Source organism: Gymnoscopelus microlampas, assembly GCF_963454915.1.
Source record: "Gymnoscopelus microlampas genome assembly, chromosome: 3".
In the NCBI taxonomy this organism is placed as follows: domain Eukaryota; kingdom Metazoa; phylum Chordata; class Actinopteri; order Myctophiformes; family Myctophidae; genus Gymnoscopelus; species Gymnoscopelus microlampas.
Window position 1 is genome coordinate 4,003,034 of NC_139940.1, and position 17,955 is coordinate 4,020,988.

The 17,955-nt window shown below is 39.6% G+C and overlaps 1 protein-coding gene across 1 annotated transcript; it reads right to left on the reverse strand.

Moving 5' to 3' along the window:
• Nucleotides 1–837: 837 nt before the first annotated feature.
• On the reverse strand, nucleotides 838–16,722 carry LOC311041419 (C-type lectin domain family 6 member A-like). The gene is made up of 7 exons (XM_084051788.1): nucleotides 16,652–16,722; nucleotides 11,552–11,618; nucleotides 5,588–5,698; nucleotides 3,007–3,123; nucleotides 2,486–2,631; nucleotides 2,298–2,398; nucleotides 838–1,487 (listed from the first exon to the last, which is right to left on the reverse strand). Exons 1-7 carry the CDS (start codon nucleotides 16,655–16,657, stop codon nucleotides 1,340–1,342), a joined length of 696 nt encoding a protein of 231 aa, XP_083907914.1. The 5' UTR covers nucleotides 16,658–16,722; the 3' UTR covers nucleotides 838–1,339.
• Between the last annotated feature and the right edge of the window lie 1,233 nt (nucleotides 16,723–17,955).

Sequence of the window (17,955 nt, forward strand, 5' to 3'; positions counted from 1 at the left end):
TCATTTGCTCACTACTAGTCTTTTTTTACCACCAGGTGTGCAAAAACTACAGGTACATTTAATATATATATATATATATATATATATATATATATATATATATATATATATATATACATATATATATATATATATATATATATATATATATATATATATATATATATATATATATATATATATATATATATATATATATACATATATATATATATATATATACATATATATATATATATATACATATATATATATATATATATATATATATATATATACATATATATACATATATATATATATATATATATATACATATATATATATATATATATATATATATATATATATATATATATATAATTATCATCGGTTATCGGTATCGGTTGTCAAGGACCTCAAAATGTATATGTATTTGGCCACGGATCCCCATCTCAAAATATTTAGTTCCAGGGACCCCCAGAAGCAAAGATTTGAGTTAAAAATGTTCGCTTTGAAACAATATATTCAAAGATTTGCACACATTTTCACGATTTAAAAAAAAATTGCAGATCTACAAGCTCTTGGTGCCGTGCTATGAGCTTGTATATCTGCTATTTTTGAATAGCCAAAGTGTAAAATAATGCTTTTTAGCTCCAATCAAAATGTGACACAGATACGTTCCAGGTCTCAATGGGTTGATTGAGGTGTGCAAAAGTTTTTGTATCCAAATTGAATTCTGACACATTTTCTCTCTGGAGAGAGTTTAATTGTTGCGTTACTCCACATGATGTTTGATTGGGTAGCTGTAGCGCAGCTTCTCACTACGCCTGCATGTGTGATGTAGTTTTTGATGTAAACTATGGTTACTAGTTACTTTGTAGATTTTTGATTATCATCACAAAACATACAGCCTATATACATTTCAGCCATTTGAAAATAGCCGATCTACAAGATCCGTATATCTGCTATTTTCAATAGATTGTTATACATTGTAAAAACTTTAAAATGGTACTTTAAGTGCATTTTGATACCAATGCTTTTTGTACTTTTACCCAAGTACATTTTTTATTCCGGACTTTTACTTGTAATAGAGTGTTTCTACACTGCAGTATTGATACTTTTACTTGAGTAAAAACAAAGTACTTTGTTGTGTTTATCCTGAAGCTTGGGTGCATCTTTAACAGATAGATCTTTATGCACATGATACCAAATTATAAATCCAATGTTTATAGAACGTCACGCACATTTAACTTGTTCTCTCTCTCTCCTTCCCTTCTGCTCTCTTCTTTACAACTGTAAACATGTGATGTGACTGTGACTAATAAAACTCATTCTGATGAGTTTTATTTTTTCTTTTTTATTCTGAAGTTAAGAGAATCTTCTTCTCACAAATCGATTTGACAGTATCTGAACAGACCCCATTACTCCATTTCCCATTGCTGTGCCAGTATCGTGCACAGTTCCAGTCACCTTGGTTCTCATCAGGATATCCACTGTCCCAGTACCTGTAGAATAAACAACACAATGCATTTTAATCACATCCAGTCAGTCAGTCACCCACATACAGTGACTTTGATGGAATTTCAATACAAAAACTACTGTAGAGCTGAGACTCGATTAAAAAATAGTGTCTAATTAATTGGAGGCTTTGTAATTAATTAATCGAAATTAATCGCATATCAATATTTGACCTGAGAAGCGATTTATTTTCAGTTAAAACAGATTTTGGTATATGAGTGAATCGATGAGTGAATACATAAGTTTAAGCAACAAAATATAGTTTTATATCAAGGTGGTACTAAACAGACCAACAGATCAGTGCAAGTTTTACCATCAAGTGCAGCAATTTTAGGAATATATTCAGAGATTCAGGTAGCCTATATAAATTCAAGGACCTTCTGTAGCTAATTAGGAGAAATACAAATAAAGATGTCTTGATTGACCTTATTGTCCAATATCCTGTATGAACAAACCATCCAACCAACCAACCAACCAACCAACACAAACGAAACTCTCCGTTGCTTCAAAGGCCATAACACTACCAACAATTTAGTCCATATTGATTAAAAAAATAATAATAATATAGACCCCTTCAGTCCAACTCTCCCTCAATATCCTTGGCCAAAATATTAAACAGACCACTGGTCTTGGTGCACCGGTATGATCAGTACGCATGAAAGTCGTTCAGTGAGAAAGGCAAAAACTAAGCGATTAAAATGTTACGTTAATTATTTTAATCATGTTAATTTTCTGTAATTATTTAATCGAAATTAATCAGTTCCTGAGCCCTAATAAAAATGTGTAAAATGTCTCACGGTGTTGTAAGTGGAGTTCCATTCAGCCAGGTCCAAATTCCCAAAGTCCTCTTCAGTCCAATCCAGGATGATGATTCATCGTTCAATCCTCTGATGAAATCCTGATCATTTGTACATGATTGAACCATCATTAATCTAATATATTCATGTTTTCACCGTAAACACAGAATTATCTCAAATACACTAACCTGTTCTTCTTTATTGTCAATGACCACCAGATTTGCTCCTGGTGTCTCCAGACATTGCTGTCTGCTTTCCTCCCAGGTTTTCCATGTTGTAGATCTGTTATAACAGCTGCATCCAAACTGCTGCCATCCACTTGGACACAACTTCACTGAACACAGATTTGGGAAAGAGGAAAATATGTTTGGTTTTATACACCTGCTGTATGGAACACACTGCATGGTTTTCTGTGTACAAATGTTATATCTGATTGACCTCAGTGGGACGAACTGCAAAAGGATATTTAGTGAGGGATTTGCAATGCACTGATAATCAATTCTAACACGTAGACTAGAGTATTTATAATAATAGTAATAATAGTAGTCAGGGAGGTAGGGAGTCAGAAGATATTTGTTTAACTAGCGTCTCATAAACTCTGCTACTCATACTTTCATGATAAACAGCTAAACACTGCCCCCTTGTGTGTGTCTGTCTGTCTATCAACACATTCCGGCAATGATGGCAAAAGGTTTGTAACGTCTCTCACCTTTCTCTTTCTCAAGTTCATGTTGTAGTTGGTTTCGTTTGAGCATCAGGTTGGTGTACTCGGTCTTCAACAGGATAATCTCCAGGGTCAGGGTGGTCAGGGTATTGGCTGAATGATCTGTAAAGAACCAAAAGATAACCATAAACACAGCTGTTGTTACTGTTCAAATGATGAGATCAAACATAATGCTTGAAAATAACATAAAATAAACTCAATGTTCCTGATCAGGTGTGTTTTAATGTGAATAGTTAACATGTATGTGTATTATACATAACATGTATAATACACAGTGGTAGAAAAAGAATACTCAAATGTTTTACTTAAGTAAAAGAAAAGTATGCAACTTAAAAGTACTCTGTTACAAGTAAAATTCCGGAAATCAAATGTTACTTCAGTAAAAGTACAAAAGTATTGGCATCAGGGATTTCGTTAGCCGGTATTTACCGGCCATTGACCGATAAAATGTTTAATTGGCCGCTATTCATAAACACCACCGGCCACCGTGGCCGGTTGGGAAAATGCTGTTATTAGGCTATTTTATCATTTAAGCCTGTTATTAATATTATTATTTGGATACAGTAGTTGGCTACAACCATTAAAATCATAATCATTTAAAAAAAATCATCATATAATCTTACACTGTGGTTTAATTCCCGACAGCCTGCTGCTGTGCGCTGCAGTTGTAGATTAGCCTATTCGTTGTACGATGGTGACTTACGTTGAAAGTATCAGACCTACAAGCTCACAGCACATTGCAAAACGCCGCGTTGTGAGCTTGTATGTCTGCTATTTTCTAAACGCCACAACACCGTCAGGGTGAAGCACAAAGCTCTTTACACAGCTGTGTCTCTTCCTAATCAGCGCTGCACAGGCCTACGGGTGGTTCGCTCAGGTGTTGATAAACAGAACTGGGGTTCCGAGGTGATAGAATCTGAACCAAGCCGGACCCAATTGTCGATAATAAAACAGGGACCCGAACTTGTGTGGGTCGTGGATATTATGCAAGCACAGTGACTGTCTGCCTGCAATGGATAAAGTGGTGAAAGTTGGTGAAAGCTGATGACACTGATTGCAGCAGGGAACTAGAGGCAAGTAATCAACCTGACAACCTCCCTTGCTCCCACATATATCATGACATATATAATTAACGTTAACAAAACAAAACCTACTTTTGCATATTAAGGTTGAATGAGATGTAAAGCCCAACATATATATATATTAATTTGTTTATAATGTGCGACGGTGTCGCGCAGGGCAAGGCTCTGGCGCAGGGTAACCGGAGGACTCGCCCCAAAACACCCTCGCCCCCATTTTTAAGGCGGACCAGCGGTTCTTGTATTATTGTATTTGTTTTACTGAGGATAAGGGTAGAAATAGGTTCAGGATTAGGAATAGTTTTACTGAGATTAAGATTAGGAACAAGGTTATGGCACTGTTTTGCTGAGGTTAAGTTTAGGAATAAGCCATAAGGTTAGGTTTAGGCATAGTTTACTGATGTTACGTTTAGGAATACCAGGTCAATACCGCCGGATTGTTTTTGGGCGAGCGCGCGTTTTGGTATTCGTCCCGCAGCAGTTCACTCATGCCCAGTTTATTCATTTCATTTTTGGCAAGCGACATCTCTGCATGATATAATAGATCATATCATTCAGTTATCTATAAAAACAGGAACATATTGCATCTGTGATAAAGTGGAAAGAAGCGCAGCGCTAACGTAACGAGGTGTAATGATCAGTTGGTTGGTGCATGTGTGCAAACACGCATGTGACGTTAATTATAATATGGCCGGTAAATGTATTCTCTGGCCGATAAAATATAATCCTGTCGGCTATGGTGGCCGGCCCAAAAAAATGCCTAGCGGAAACCCTGATCAAAATGTACTTAAAGTACCAAAAGTAAAAGTAATAACAATGTTTGAAAATAGCAGATCTACAAGCTCACAACGTTGTGAGCTTGTAGATCGGGTTTTTTTAAATAGCCGAGGTATAAAATAGAGCTGAAGTGGTTAATGTATGTTTTATAATATAATCATTTATAACTGCAAAGTAACTAGTAAATAAAGTTTTCAAATAATTGTAGTGGAGTAAAAATACAATATTTGCCTCTGAGGTGTAGTGGAGTTGAAGTAAAAGTAGGCCTACTGAAAATTGGAAATACTGCAGTAAAGTAAAAAATACCTCAAAACTGTACTTAAGTACTGTACTTGAGTAAATGTACTTAGTTACTTTACACCACTGAGTCTCTGTTTGTTGATGTAAGTGCATGGATTTGACCTTTGAGCTGATACTCACTAGCCTGACACTCAGCCTGAATTTTCATTTCGTTTCACTCCATTATTCAGTCTGAAAGCCCTCTCAATGCAGCCGATTGCTGAGATGGGGGCGTGGCCAAAGTTTTTTTTTTTCAAAGACTCTTTGGCGATTGGTTCGTACTGGATTATCCCGATCCCGATTCGTCGAACAGATTTTCAACCGAGGCTGAGACCTCCTATGAGAGCGTCACCAGACCAGAATCGCCTGAACATATTTTTTTAATGGACGTGGCTAGCGATTCACGGGCTGGAGCCAGGCTAGATACTCACAGTACAGGGCCATGTCTGTGGTTCTCAACGCCAGTAGGAAACACAGCAGCACCAGACACACTGCAGCCGCTTTGAGGATGGATCTCTGGATGATCAGCTCTCTCTGGTCACCTGGAGGTGATTGACATTAGTGGTGCACGATAAGTATCGGCCCGATAATTATCGGTCCGATATCAGGAATTATGACGTCATCCCAATAAAACCGATAACATTAATAATAGCTCCGATAATATATAATATTTGTCAGCTGTGATCTGCATGGACTCTCTCGGTTAGACACCGTTGTGTGGAGAAGTATAACTCTTGGTTAGACACCGTTGTACTGGAGAAGTATAACTCGGTTAGACACCGTTGTGTGGAGACTCTCTCGCACACGTTGTAGCAGCAGCAGCAGCACAGCCCCCCCCCCCCCCCCCCCCCCCCTGCCCCCACCCCCACACACACACACACACACTCTGGCTACGCTACAGAGAGAGAGAGAGAGAGAGAGAGAGTGAGACGGCATGAGGAACTGGTTGAGACCTGGTCTCAAACGTGTTAAAATCCCTTGGATAGACCACTGTCTGGAATAATAACTGATCATCATACATACAGGTCTACTACTAACCTTTGTTGCTGTTGTCATCTTAAATTGACCAGCCAAAGTAAAATCCACGATTACTAGTTACTTTGCAGATATACAGTATTACATTACAAAACATACATTAACCACTTTAGCCCTATTTTATACATAGACTATTTGAAAATAGCCGATCTACAAGCTCACAAAGCGCATCGCGACGCAATGTGAGCTTGTCGATCAGTTATTTTCAAACATTTTAGTACTTTTACTTTTGGTACTTTAAGGATATTTTGATGCCAATACTTTTGTACCATGAAGTAACATTTTGAGCACAGGCCTTTAATTGTAACAGAGTATTTTTATATTGTGGTATTGCTACTTAAGTAAAATATCCGAGTACTTCTTCCACCACTGAATTTGACCCATAATAATAAAGATGCGCTGGGGCACGGCATATTGCGAGCGTTGTCACGAGCGTCCTGGCTGAACTCAACCTGGTGTTTGCACTTTCTTCATTTATACCCTGTACATCTACATAAACGTTCAGATTTCAAATATAAAGTGCTTACCTCATGGCCATGGATGTTACAATTCACTTCGGGTGGGTATAATTACTCGTATATTCCGTATTTTTCAATAAAAAAAGCATTTTAATCCGATCAGCGGCCATTTTCTCATAGTTATAATGTATCAGAGTGTAATACACCTCCCAACCGATAGGGTCGCGTAAATGCAAGCAAATGGAGACAATGGCCACCAATCGGATTAAAATGCTTTTTATTGAACAATACGGAATATACGGGTACTTATGCGGGCCCGTACATAATTGTAACATCCGTGGCCATGGGTCAGCACTTTATATTAGAAATATGAACGTTTATGTAGATGTACGGATTGTAAATAGAGAAAATGCAAACACCAGGTTGAAGTTCATCCATGACCGTCGTAACAGACGACCGTCATGTGATCCATCCATGGCTTTATTTAGTAAGACATGAGAACAACAGTAGGCCTACATGGAAGTACAAATTCACAATACAAGGTCTACTAAACTGGAAGACTCATTAAGCACTGAGCTTGTTTAAGATGAGATCCCCATGCACACAAATCATGATGACATATAAGAGACAGACAGATATACACACTACTACAGTATACAGAATGTCATACAATCAGCTTACAGGTTACTGAAGAGTGAAACATATGTACAAGAGAAGAACAAAGAAAAGGGGGGGGGGTAGGGTAGGGGGGGTAGGTTAAGACTTAGACAGGGGCCATTTTTGAATTGCAGCCTCCTGAAGGTGTATCTTTAGGGCAGTTTTGAAAGTGAGTAGGGTTTTACACTCCTTTACTCCATTTTGGTAGGGCATTCCACATTTTTGATGAATAGCATGAGAACGAGTTCATTCCCTTTGTTGAGCCAAATATGGGTTGAACATGATTCGTGGAGCTGCCCCTGGTGTTATGATCGTGGACTTCATTAACATTTTGGAGGTATTTTGACAAATACAGGGGGATCCCAATGTTGTGGTGTATATTGAAGACCAGGCCCATAGCAAGTTGCTGTACTCTGTCCTCAACCCTAAGCCATCCAATCCTATCAAAATGAGCAGGGGTTAGATGGGTTTTGTGATTGAGGCCAAGAAGTAGCCTTACTAGTTACTAGGGGTGTAACGATATGTTTTAACAACGATTCGATACGTATCACGATACTTGGTTGTCGATACGATACATGAACGATACAGGTTCATTTAGAACGATACGACACGTTTCAATTCAGTGATTTAGTCGATACGATACATGAACGATACAGGACAGGTTAATTTAGAACGATATGATTCGATTCAACGATTTAAAATCGATATAGTAACTATTTATTTACCCAAACATTCTGTGTGAAAAATACATACCTGGATACTGGATATAAACCCCTCTTTCTCTTTTTTTCTTCTTAAAAGTACTTAGTATTGATGTAATTGATTATTTGCATTGCAGAACGATTTGATACGATTCATTTCATTGCAAAACGATTCGATACGATACAAAGTCAAACGATACGATATTTAGCTGTTTGCATATCGATTAGGGGTGTCACGATTCACTTACCTCACGATTCGATTCAAAATCGATTCCTAGGGTGCCGATTCGATTAAAATTGCGATTCTGCGATTAATTGATATTCGATTCGATTCTGCGATTTATTGCGATTTTCTAGGGTGCCGATTCGATTAAAATTTCGATTCTGCGATTAATTGATATTCGATTCTGCGATTTATTGCGATTTTCTACCCCAAATCACTTTGCTTTAATTATACTAGAACATTTTGATATAATATAAACCATGAAAAGTTGAATCATACACTTCAATGCAGCCAGATCATGTCAGTCAGTCTTTCTGACATTGATTTCAGACAAAGTGCAGTGAAAAAGGTACTAACTTATAAAAAAAAAAATCAAAAAAAAAAAAAATATATATATATATATATATTTTTTTTAAATAAAAAAATCGATTTTAATATTTTTATTCGATTTTTAAAATCGTGGCATTAAGAATCGCGATTTATTCATGAATCGATTTTTTTTGACAGGCCTAATATCGATATAGTAGAAGGTAGAGAAATTCAAAACGATTTTTCAATGCAGTTACTATATTGTTACACCTCTACTAGTTACGTTAAGTAGCTTCTGCTGATCTACGAGCTTGTAGATCTGCTACTTTTGATAATTTTGTGCGACGCGATATACAAGCTTGTAGTTCTGCTACTTTTGATACTTTTTTGTGACGCTGTAGTTTGATCAATAAGGCGTCGACGGGGGCCGCCATGTTTGTTGTTGCTGTTGGGGTGGGGGGGGGGGGGGGGGGGGGGCTGTGGCGTCATCGGTTTCAGGAAAGATGCGTCTTTAGGTGTACACACGGAGACGCAAGGGTAGTGTATTCAGATTAATTCACGCTGGACCCAGTTTTCAAAAAGAAGCGTATTGCGGACCTAAATCGCCGGCTCCCTGTGGACGAAAAGTTATGCGGATTCACCTAAAACGTCTCCGTGTGGATTTGGCCTAGAGTGTTCTCCAACTTGTTAGGAGATCAGAGTGATGTGGTGGACGATGGCTCGTTGAGCCTATGCATTTGACCCTGATTTGACCACACAGGCAATCAAAAGCACTAATTAATGGCAGCTGTAAGTAACCGGTTGTCTTGTCTATCGTCTGTGTCTTGTGTTAATAGCCAACTGAATGTTTTCTGTAGCCTAGAGCAAGCTTCAACAGAGGGTCCGGGACCTCTAGGGGGTCCTCAGAGTTACTACAGGGGGTCCGCCTGAAATCCTTTTGTGATATGATTTTTCTTTTTTTGCATTAACCACTTGAACCCTAGCATCCCTTTTTCTGAGGAGAACTTGAGCCAAAAATAACAGATCTAAAAGCTCACAATGCCTTTGTGAGCTTGCAGATTGGCTGTTTTTGGCTAAGAGGTATAGGTGTAGAGGGGGGAAAAGAGCAGACCAAGTAAACAAGAAAAGTTTAAAGGAGTAGTTCACCCAAAAAATGACTTATTTTCTATCAATTGCACACCCCATGAAGCCTTGAATCCATGGATTTTTTTTTTTTTTTGTGGCATTCCTAAGCCAATAATTTGATTCCTGTCTCCTACCGGCTAATGTATTCGGTAGGAGACACAAAGTAGATCATTTGTGTCTCCTACCGGATACACACCCGGTCATCAAATTATTGGCTTAGGAATGCCACAAAAACAAAAATAAATCCATGGATTCAAGGCTTCATGGGGTGTGCAATTGATAGAAAATAAGTATTTTTTTGGGTGAACTCCTTCTTTAATGTGTAACACAATTTTATACAATATAGAGTAGGGGGTCCCTGGTTCATCTCTCTCTCAGCTAGGGGGTCATTGGCCTGAAAACGTTGAAGATCCCTGGCCTAGAGGTATCAAGTAATTTCCTGAAGAGGGTCGACCCTCTCCCTCATGCTAAACTTAAAGTGACTTCTAAGGTTCCACTTCAGCTCAAAAAGACAACTTTATTTTCCTTTCTCAATGACAAGCCTAACATTATTATTGCATTTTGGCTATGTGCAATAACTGCAAGCCAATGTTCATAGACATTGTCAGTATTTGTCTTCATTATTTCTTGGTTTCCTATGTCTTTAGTTGCCAATAATTCAACTGTAAATCAGTGTTTTGAGTCTTGTATTGCTACACAATAAATAGAACAAATAAATTATACATTCATAAATAATACACAATAAAATAATAATAATGATTAAAAGGTTCTATGATTAAATGTATTCTATTAGTCAAAGCTATGTGAAATCCACCTTTGCCCACTACTAGTGTTCCTTACCATAAGGTAGCCTACTACAGATTCATATATATTTGAAAAAATATATTTATGATTTTTTTTAAATATATATATATATATATATATTTGTATTATTGGGTATCGGTCTTGAGAAGCAGGAAGTTATCGGTATCGGTTTCAAAAAAACAATATTGTGCATCTTTAAGTTGTCATCTTTATTGATGACTTCCAACACATACTGTATCATATGCAACAATAACATCTACAGTAGACCTGCATGGCCCATACAGGCCCACCACAAGCAAAAGGAGAAACACAGAAAAAAGCTGACAGCTTGTTTCCGTTGCCGTGTGTGTGTGTGTGTGTGTGTGTGTGTGTGTGTGTGTGTGTGTGTGTGTGTGTGTGTGTGTGTGTGTGTGTGTGTGTGTGTGTGTGTGTGTGTGTGTGTGTGTGTGTGTGTGTGTGTGTGTGTGTGTGAGTAAGGGCACACATCACAAAGTCTCTGTGAGTGTTCCTCCCACGCAAAGGGGAGGGGTGTGGGGTGGGATACTTGGCGTGTAAAATACATACAAATAAATACATAGACACCATTTTCTTTTGATGAACAGAAAAAAATCTATAAATAATAACACTATTACTGTGTCAAAAGTAATCAACAAACTATACTATGTTACAGTATGTATATTTATTTGACATGGACATCACAATCACATTGATGAACCAGATGCATTGCTTAGTGTGTATATATACTGCAGCACAATTGCTAGTTTTCAACACCTGTCCAAAAAGAAGAGAGAGGTTTTGGGTGGTCGCGCCTGAAGGGTTTGAGAACCACTGTACTATGATAATGGGTATTATATAACCCTTCTCAACATCTGGCCTGGGGCCCACCAGGGGTCCAAATGGACCTTTACAGGTCTGTAACTCCATTTTCACACTCAGAGTTAAATTAACACTTAGAATTTTCAGTGTAGATTAGGCTTCCGAAGATTTAAAAAAAAAGGGCTCCCTTTAGTACACTAATGAACTCTAACGTTCATAATGTTTCATTATTATTATTATTATTATTATTACCCTTATTATTATTACCTTGATCTCCTGTAGTCTCCTGTGAGCCAGAGCCTTGGTCTCTGGAAACTCCTTTAGTCATGACTGGCTGAAATGACGCAAACACTCAAGTTAATCAGTACAAGTTAATATACATATATTATGCATTAACCGATTACACAATAAATACTATATAAATATACGTACATATTATTTTACTTTTTGTCGAATACCCGTGTGGTCCTACATCGCTCTTCACCGTTGGCGTTGCACAATAGACTCTGAACTTTGGTCTTTTTTTTTTTTTACTTTAACTTGTTCATGTTGCACGCACACACACGCCCTCTCTCTCTCACACACACACACACACACACACACACACACACACACACACACACACACACACACACACACACACACTCTCTCATCTTGTCTAAGTCACGTGAGCGGCTTCTACGAAGGGAAGCTCTAAGCTGACCACAATGTCAGTGAGGGTACATGGAGCCACTTCAGGTCTCTTCAAAAGGAAGAAACCACACGGCTCAAGTAAAGCACAAGCCTTATTCACAGCAATGCATGTGTTGATGTTACTGGCACGCACTTACAGAGACCTGAATGCAAGAACAAAGGCAGCGTGCATGAACAGTGCATGTGCATTTGCGCGTGCACATGCACCGCTTAGACCTGCATGAAGTCGATTTTTTGCACAATCAGGCCCCTGACCCAAAATGAGTTTGACCCCTCTGTGTCTATTGTAACTATGAACAGAGAACTGTGCCTCACAGGAAGTCTGTTTTTATGGCCTGCAAACAGCTTCCTGCAGCCTCATCATGTGTGGCTGCTGGAAGCTGTTTGCAGTTATCATTGTTGCCGGGCAGAAACCTCATATCTCATATCTATGCCCTACTTCGTCAGCGTCACATGAAAGTGGCCAAATTAGCTGATCTACAAGCTCACAGTGCGTTATGACCTTGTGGATCGGCTGTTTTAGATTTTTTTTTTTTTTTTTTTTGTGAAAGTGTGTGTGTGTGTGTGTGTGTGTGTGTGTGTGTGTGTGTGTGTGTGTGTGTGTGTGTGTGTGTGTGTGTGTGTGTGTGTGTGTGTGTGTGTGTGTGTGTGTGTGTGTGTGTAGCAGATCTACAAGCTCATAGCGCGGCACCGAGTGCCGCGCTATGAGCTTGTAGATCTGCTATCTCTTTTTTAAATCGTGAAAATGTGTGCAAATCTTTAGTTTGAACACTTTTTTAAAGCGATTTTTTTTACTGAAATCTTTGCTTCTGGGGATTTTACAAATGTCTTCTAAAACATTTTTTTTCGAAAAATAGCAGATTTACAAGCTCATAGCGTGGCACTCGGTGCCGCGCTATGAGCTTGTATATCTGCCATTTTTGAATAGCCAAACAAATCTTAAAATGACACACATGCGTTCCCTTCCCGGCCTTAAAGAGTTAACTAAAGATCCTCCAGCCATAAGGAACCTCTATAAAATGAAGTCATAATAATAATATCCTCTGCTGACCTTGTGAATGTCATGTATCTCAAAAAGTAATTTAGTGCATTCTATAAATGTGATGATTTGACAATAAGATGTGTTCATGCTTCAGTATCAGAACATAATTTAATATGCAAGTGTTTTTTTTCTTGCACTGGCAGATTCGTCTGGTTTCCAGGCAAAAGAAAAGTTAGGCGGATTTTGGTAAATACTACAGTAAACAGTGGCAGTAACTTTTATGTTTGAGATGAGAGTGGGCCATCAATTTAAAGGAGTGTGAATACTGTAGTATAACACTAGTTTATAGTGCGGGCCACTAAGTCCATTTTTATGTTACAATAGTTCACTTTGTGATACAAGCGCCAAATTTGGCATGAACAATGCCAAGGACCTACTTTTGCAGAAAAGCCCGTTAGCCACGCAAAAAAAAACAATATGGCTGCCATTTTCCAAAATGGCTGCTGGCGAAAGACATTTTATGTGTATTTTGACCTGGATTGTGATTGGATTTTGATTATTTTAGTATCAACATATGAGTTCCCCCCCCCCCCCCCCCCCCCCCCCCCCCACCATGTCTGGATCACAAATTGTTGTAATCGTCACATTTGCAGGCACTCAGCTGTGTGCACTGAACGCCAAAGCGGTAGCACTTGCATCTACCACGACGTTCAGTCTTGCACCGGCTTTTGTCAGTTGTTCACAAATCTGGGCAATTGGTAGAGTGTCATCCACGCTACTTGCCAAATGTCATCTTCTGCTCGCCATCCCCAGCTGGCAGGGCTCTCTGTATGACATTTGCCATACAGTTACCTGGCTTCAGACAGGGGCAACTTGATAAGTGGCATGCTTCACATGATGTGCAAGAGATGCCCTTGTAGGTGGAATGGCATCACAGGACCTCTGCTTCCATGCAAACAGGTAAAATCTTGCATCATCAACCCCATTACCAGTGCTGTTCTTGTCATGCACTGTTACTGGTGGGTATTGACTGAGCTTCTGGAAGACATGAGACACTTCAGGCCACACTTGCCGGGTTTGCCATGCTGTCTTTTTGCCTTTTCCCACGAAAGGCTGACACGACATCACATCCAGTGAAAGTGTGAAAGAAAAGGAGGCCAATGGATTTTTCAGGGCCTAGATTCTTCACTAAATCGTGAACTGGTAACCAACAACAATACAGTACAGTACAGTACAGTACAGTGCTGTTCAATAACAATACAGTAGAGCACAGTACAGTACTGTGCTATACAATAACAAAACAGTACAGTACTGTGCTGTACAATAACAGAACAGTACAGTAGAGTAAAGTACAGTGCTGTATAATAACAGTACAATACTGTTTTGGAATGTGTTAGTTTGTCCTGTTTTAAGTGGTTACTTAGTTTTTACTTTACTGTTGTGTTTGTTTTATTTTGTCGTAACGTTTCCTGCCTTGTGATTAGTTTTATTTCTCCACCTGTGTCCCGTTAGTCCCTTAACTCAGTGGTGCGCATTCTGCACAACCTTTTTACAGTACACCCTTAGAAAACATTTGGATTATCGAATCCCGATCCAGGTCAAAAACCACATGAAATGTCTTTCGCCGGCAGCCATTTAAAAAAATGGCAGTCATATATATGTTTTTGCTTGGCTAATGGGGGGAGGGGCGGGGGGGAGTCAAAACTATATTCTGATGCCAAAATAATTTCAATCCAGGTAAAAAAAAAACACATATAATGTCTTTAGCTGGCAGCCATTTTGGAAAATGGCAGCCATATTGTTTTTTTTTTGTGTGGCTAACGGGGGGAGGGGGTAGGGGGGAGTCAAAACTATATTCTGATGCCAAAATAATCAAAATTGGATTATCCAATCACAATTCAGGTCAAAAAGCACATAGCATGTCTTTTGCCGGCAGCCATTTTGGAAAATGGCAGCCATATTGGGTTTTTTTGGGTGGCTAACGGGGGGATGGGGTGGAGGGAGTCAAAACTATATTCTGATGCCAAAATAATCAAACTTGGATTATCCAATCACAATCCAGGTCAAAAACCACATAGCATGTCTTTCGCCGGCAGCCATTTTGGAAAATGGCAGCCATATTGTTTTTTTTTGGGTGGCTAACGGGCTTTTGTGAAAAAGTAGGTCCAGAAGAAACTTTGTGGAAAATTTGGCGCTTGTATCACAAAGTGAAGTATCGTGTCACTAACAGCCCCCACTATTAGTTCAGCATAGCTTACTGTCTTTCCATTTCTCTACATTACCATTTCTCTACATTACTTGTCATCTCCCGCCTGGACTACTGCAACTCCCTCCTTGCTGGTGCTCCGGCATCTGCCATCAGACCTCTGGAGCTTGTTCAGAAAGCTGCGGCTCGTCTGGTGTTCAACCGCCCCAAGTTCTCCCACACAACTACCCTTCTCCGTTCTCTACACTGGCTCCCCGTAGCGGCTCGCATCCAGTTTAAAACCCTGGTGCTAGCCTATAGGGCAGTGAAAGGAACAGCTCCTTCTTACCTCCGGCCTATGGTTGATGCCTACACCCCTGCCCGACCACTTCGGTCTGCCACCTCGGGGTGACTGATTGGCTCCTCACTCAAGGGTCCTCCTGGTCGATCGACACGGTCACGACTTTTTTCTGTTCTGGCCCCACAGTGGTGGAATGAACTCCCCACTGATGTCAGGACAGCAGAGTCACTGCCCATCTTTCGCCGCAGGCTGAAAACCCACCTCTTCAGGAAACACTACCCTTCCTCTTCGCCTCGTTCTCTACACTGGCTCCCCGTAGCGGCTCGCATCCAGTTTAAAACCTTGGTGCTAGCCTATAGGGCAGTGAAAGGAACAGCTCCTTCTTACCTCCGGCCTATGGTTGATGCCTACACCCCTGCCCGACCACTTCGGTCTGCCACCTCGGGGTGACTGATTGGCTCGTCACTCAAGGGTCCTCCTGGATGATCCACACGGTCACGACTTTTTTTCTGTTCTGATCCCACAGTGGTGGAATGAACTCCCCACTGATGTCAGGACAGCAGAGTCACTGCCCATCTTTCGCCGCAGGCTGAAAACCCACCTCTTCAGGAAACACTACCCTTCCTCTTTGCCTTGCCTACTTGTTGTTAACTAGTTGTACGAACGCTTGTTTTATTGTTGTATTGTTTTATTGGATCTTGTTTAGTCGATACAATTATTTGTTTTAGCTCCCGCTCATTTGATTTAGCTATTTTGTCTCATCTGTTTAAGGAAATAGGTAGCTGATATATTGCACTTTTACCTTAGCGCTAGGTATACTCTTGGTTGCTTGTTTTTGCAGGAAATGCACTTAAGAACTTCTGGTGATTAGTAGTTTTCGTTCCCTACCTATGTTTAATGCACTTATTGTAAGTCACTTTGGATAAAAGCGTCTGCTAAATGACTGTAATGTACTTAGGTTGCCTACTTGAGAGAGAGAGAGAGAGAGAGAGAGAGAGAGAGAGAGAGAGAGAGAGGAGAGAGAGAGAGAGAGAGAGAGAGAGAGAGAGAAGAGAGAGAGAGAGAGAGAGAGAGAGAGAGAGAGAGAGAGAGAGAGAGAGAGAGAGAGAGAGAGAGAGAGAGAGAGAGAGAGAGATCTGTATACGATCTGCATACCAACCTACTAGTGTATTTAACCACACTGCCCTCTGCAGGCTAATCACTGACCTGCATGTCTTTATATGTGTGAGGGAGGGTATTCTGGAGGAAAACGTCTTCTCGTTGTTGAAGAGCTGGTCCAAAATGGAAAGGCCGAAGACAATAATAATAAAAGTCACATAAACCTGAAGAGGTTGTGCAATTTAAATGACTTCTACGGACAAAATGATTCATACATAAATAAATACATAAATAATAAAATGGAGAGGGGGGGGGGGGGGGGCTTTTGTGCACTGGAATATATTGAATGCTGTATTATTCCTGCTGTGGCCAGTAATGCATGGCTGTACACAGAACACTTATTCAGGATGCCTGATAAACAAGTGAAATTGGAATTGATGGCACACAAATACATGAGGAGAACAAATTGGAACTGGAACAAATGGTCTGATAAATGGGTACTGGGTGTGCTGTGTAAGTTGTTGCTCTCTTAATAAGTATTTCCCCTCCAAAGAATGACTTATTTCCTATCAATTACACACCCCATGCATGATACATTTTACATAAACCATTTGATCCCTAGCATCCCTAAATTTGCCAGATCTACAAGCTCACTATGAGCTTGTAGATCTGCTTCTTTTGGCATAGAGTGTAGAGTGGAAAAAGAGCAGAAACAAGTACAGAGCCAAAGGTCAAGTTTAATAAGCATTGTTAATAAGCAATTCAACATAGGTAGTGATATTCTTTGGGTTAAAACAAAAAGCTTTTTGTTAAAAGGTTAAAGCTAAATATTCTGATAGGAATCATTACTATAGAGTGTTTGTTTAGTAACAGGGGTCTCCATGTTTATCCAGCCCTTTATTAAACATAAAATACGTTTTCAGGTAGGTGACAAAATCTCAGCCAACCAGGAGAGAGTACCCATTTATCAGCTTCATTTTTATAGTGTTCCAGTTACAAATGTGTCTACTCATTTCTTTGTGTCATCACTTCCAATTTCACTTGTTTAATCTGTACCCTGTCTGAGTTATTTATTCTGATTGGATAAAATTGGTATCCCGAAAAAATAAAACTGTGTCATTCGCCCGTTTCTGGAACCAGTTTTGGCGCAACTATTAGAGCTTTATGGAAGTGCACAACGCGTTCCTCTGATACAAGTCTGACTGGGTATCATGCATCCTTACAAAGCATTTTAACCGTCCGACCGGCGCATTCCCAGTGGGTGCTCGCTGTCTCCCGTGGGTGGTGCATGAGCTCCCGAGCACCCACAGGATCGGCACCATGACTTTTTCATTCAGCCAAGCTCATCTCCAGTCATGTTTAATATAGAGGCTGCTGGATAAACCTCCGACTGCTGCTTTGAAAACCTATCA

Coding starts and splice junctions, on each gene's coding strand:
- LOC311041419 (XM_084051788.1), bottom strand. Junction 5,699..11,551: donor GGAGACTACAGGAGATCAAG/GTAATAATAATA, acceptor AATCACCTCCAG/GTGACCAGAGAGAGCTGATC. Junction 2,632..3,006: donor TGAACTTGAGAAAGAGAAAG/GTGAGAGACGTT, acceptor ATCTGTGTTCAG/TGAAGTTGTGTCCAAGTGGA.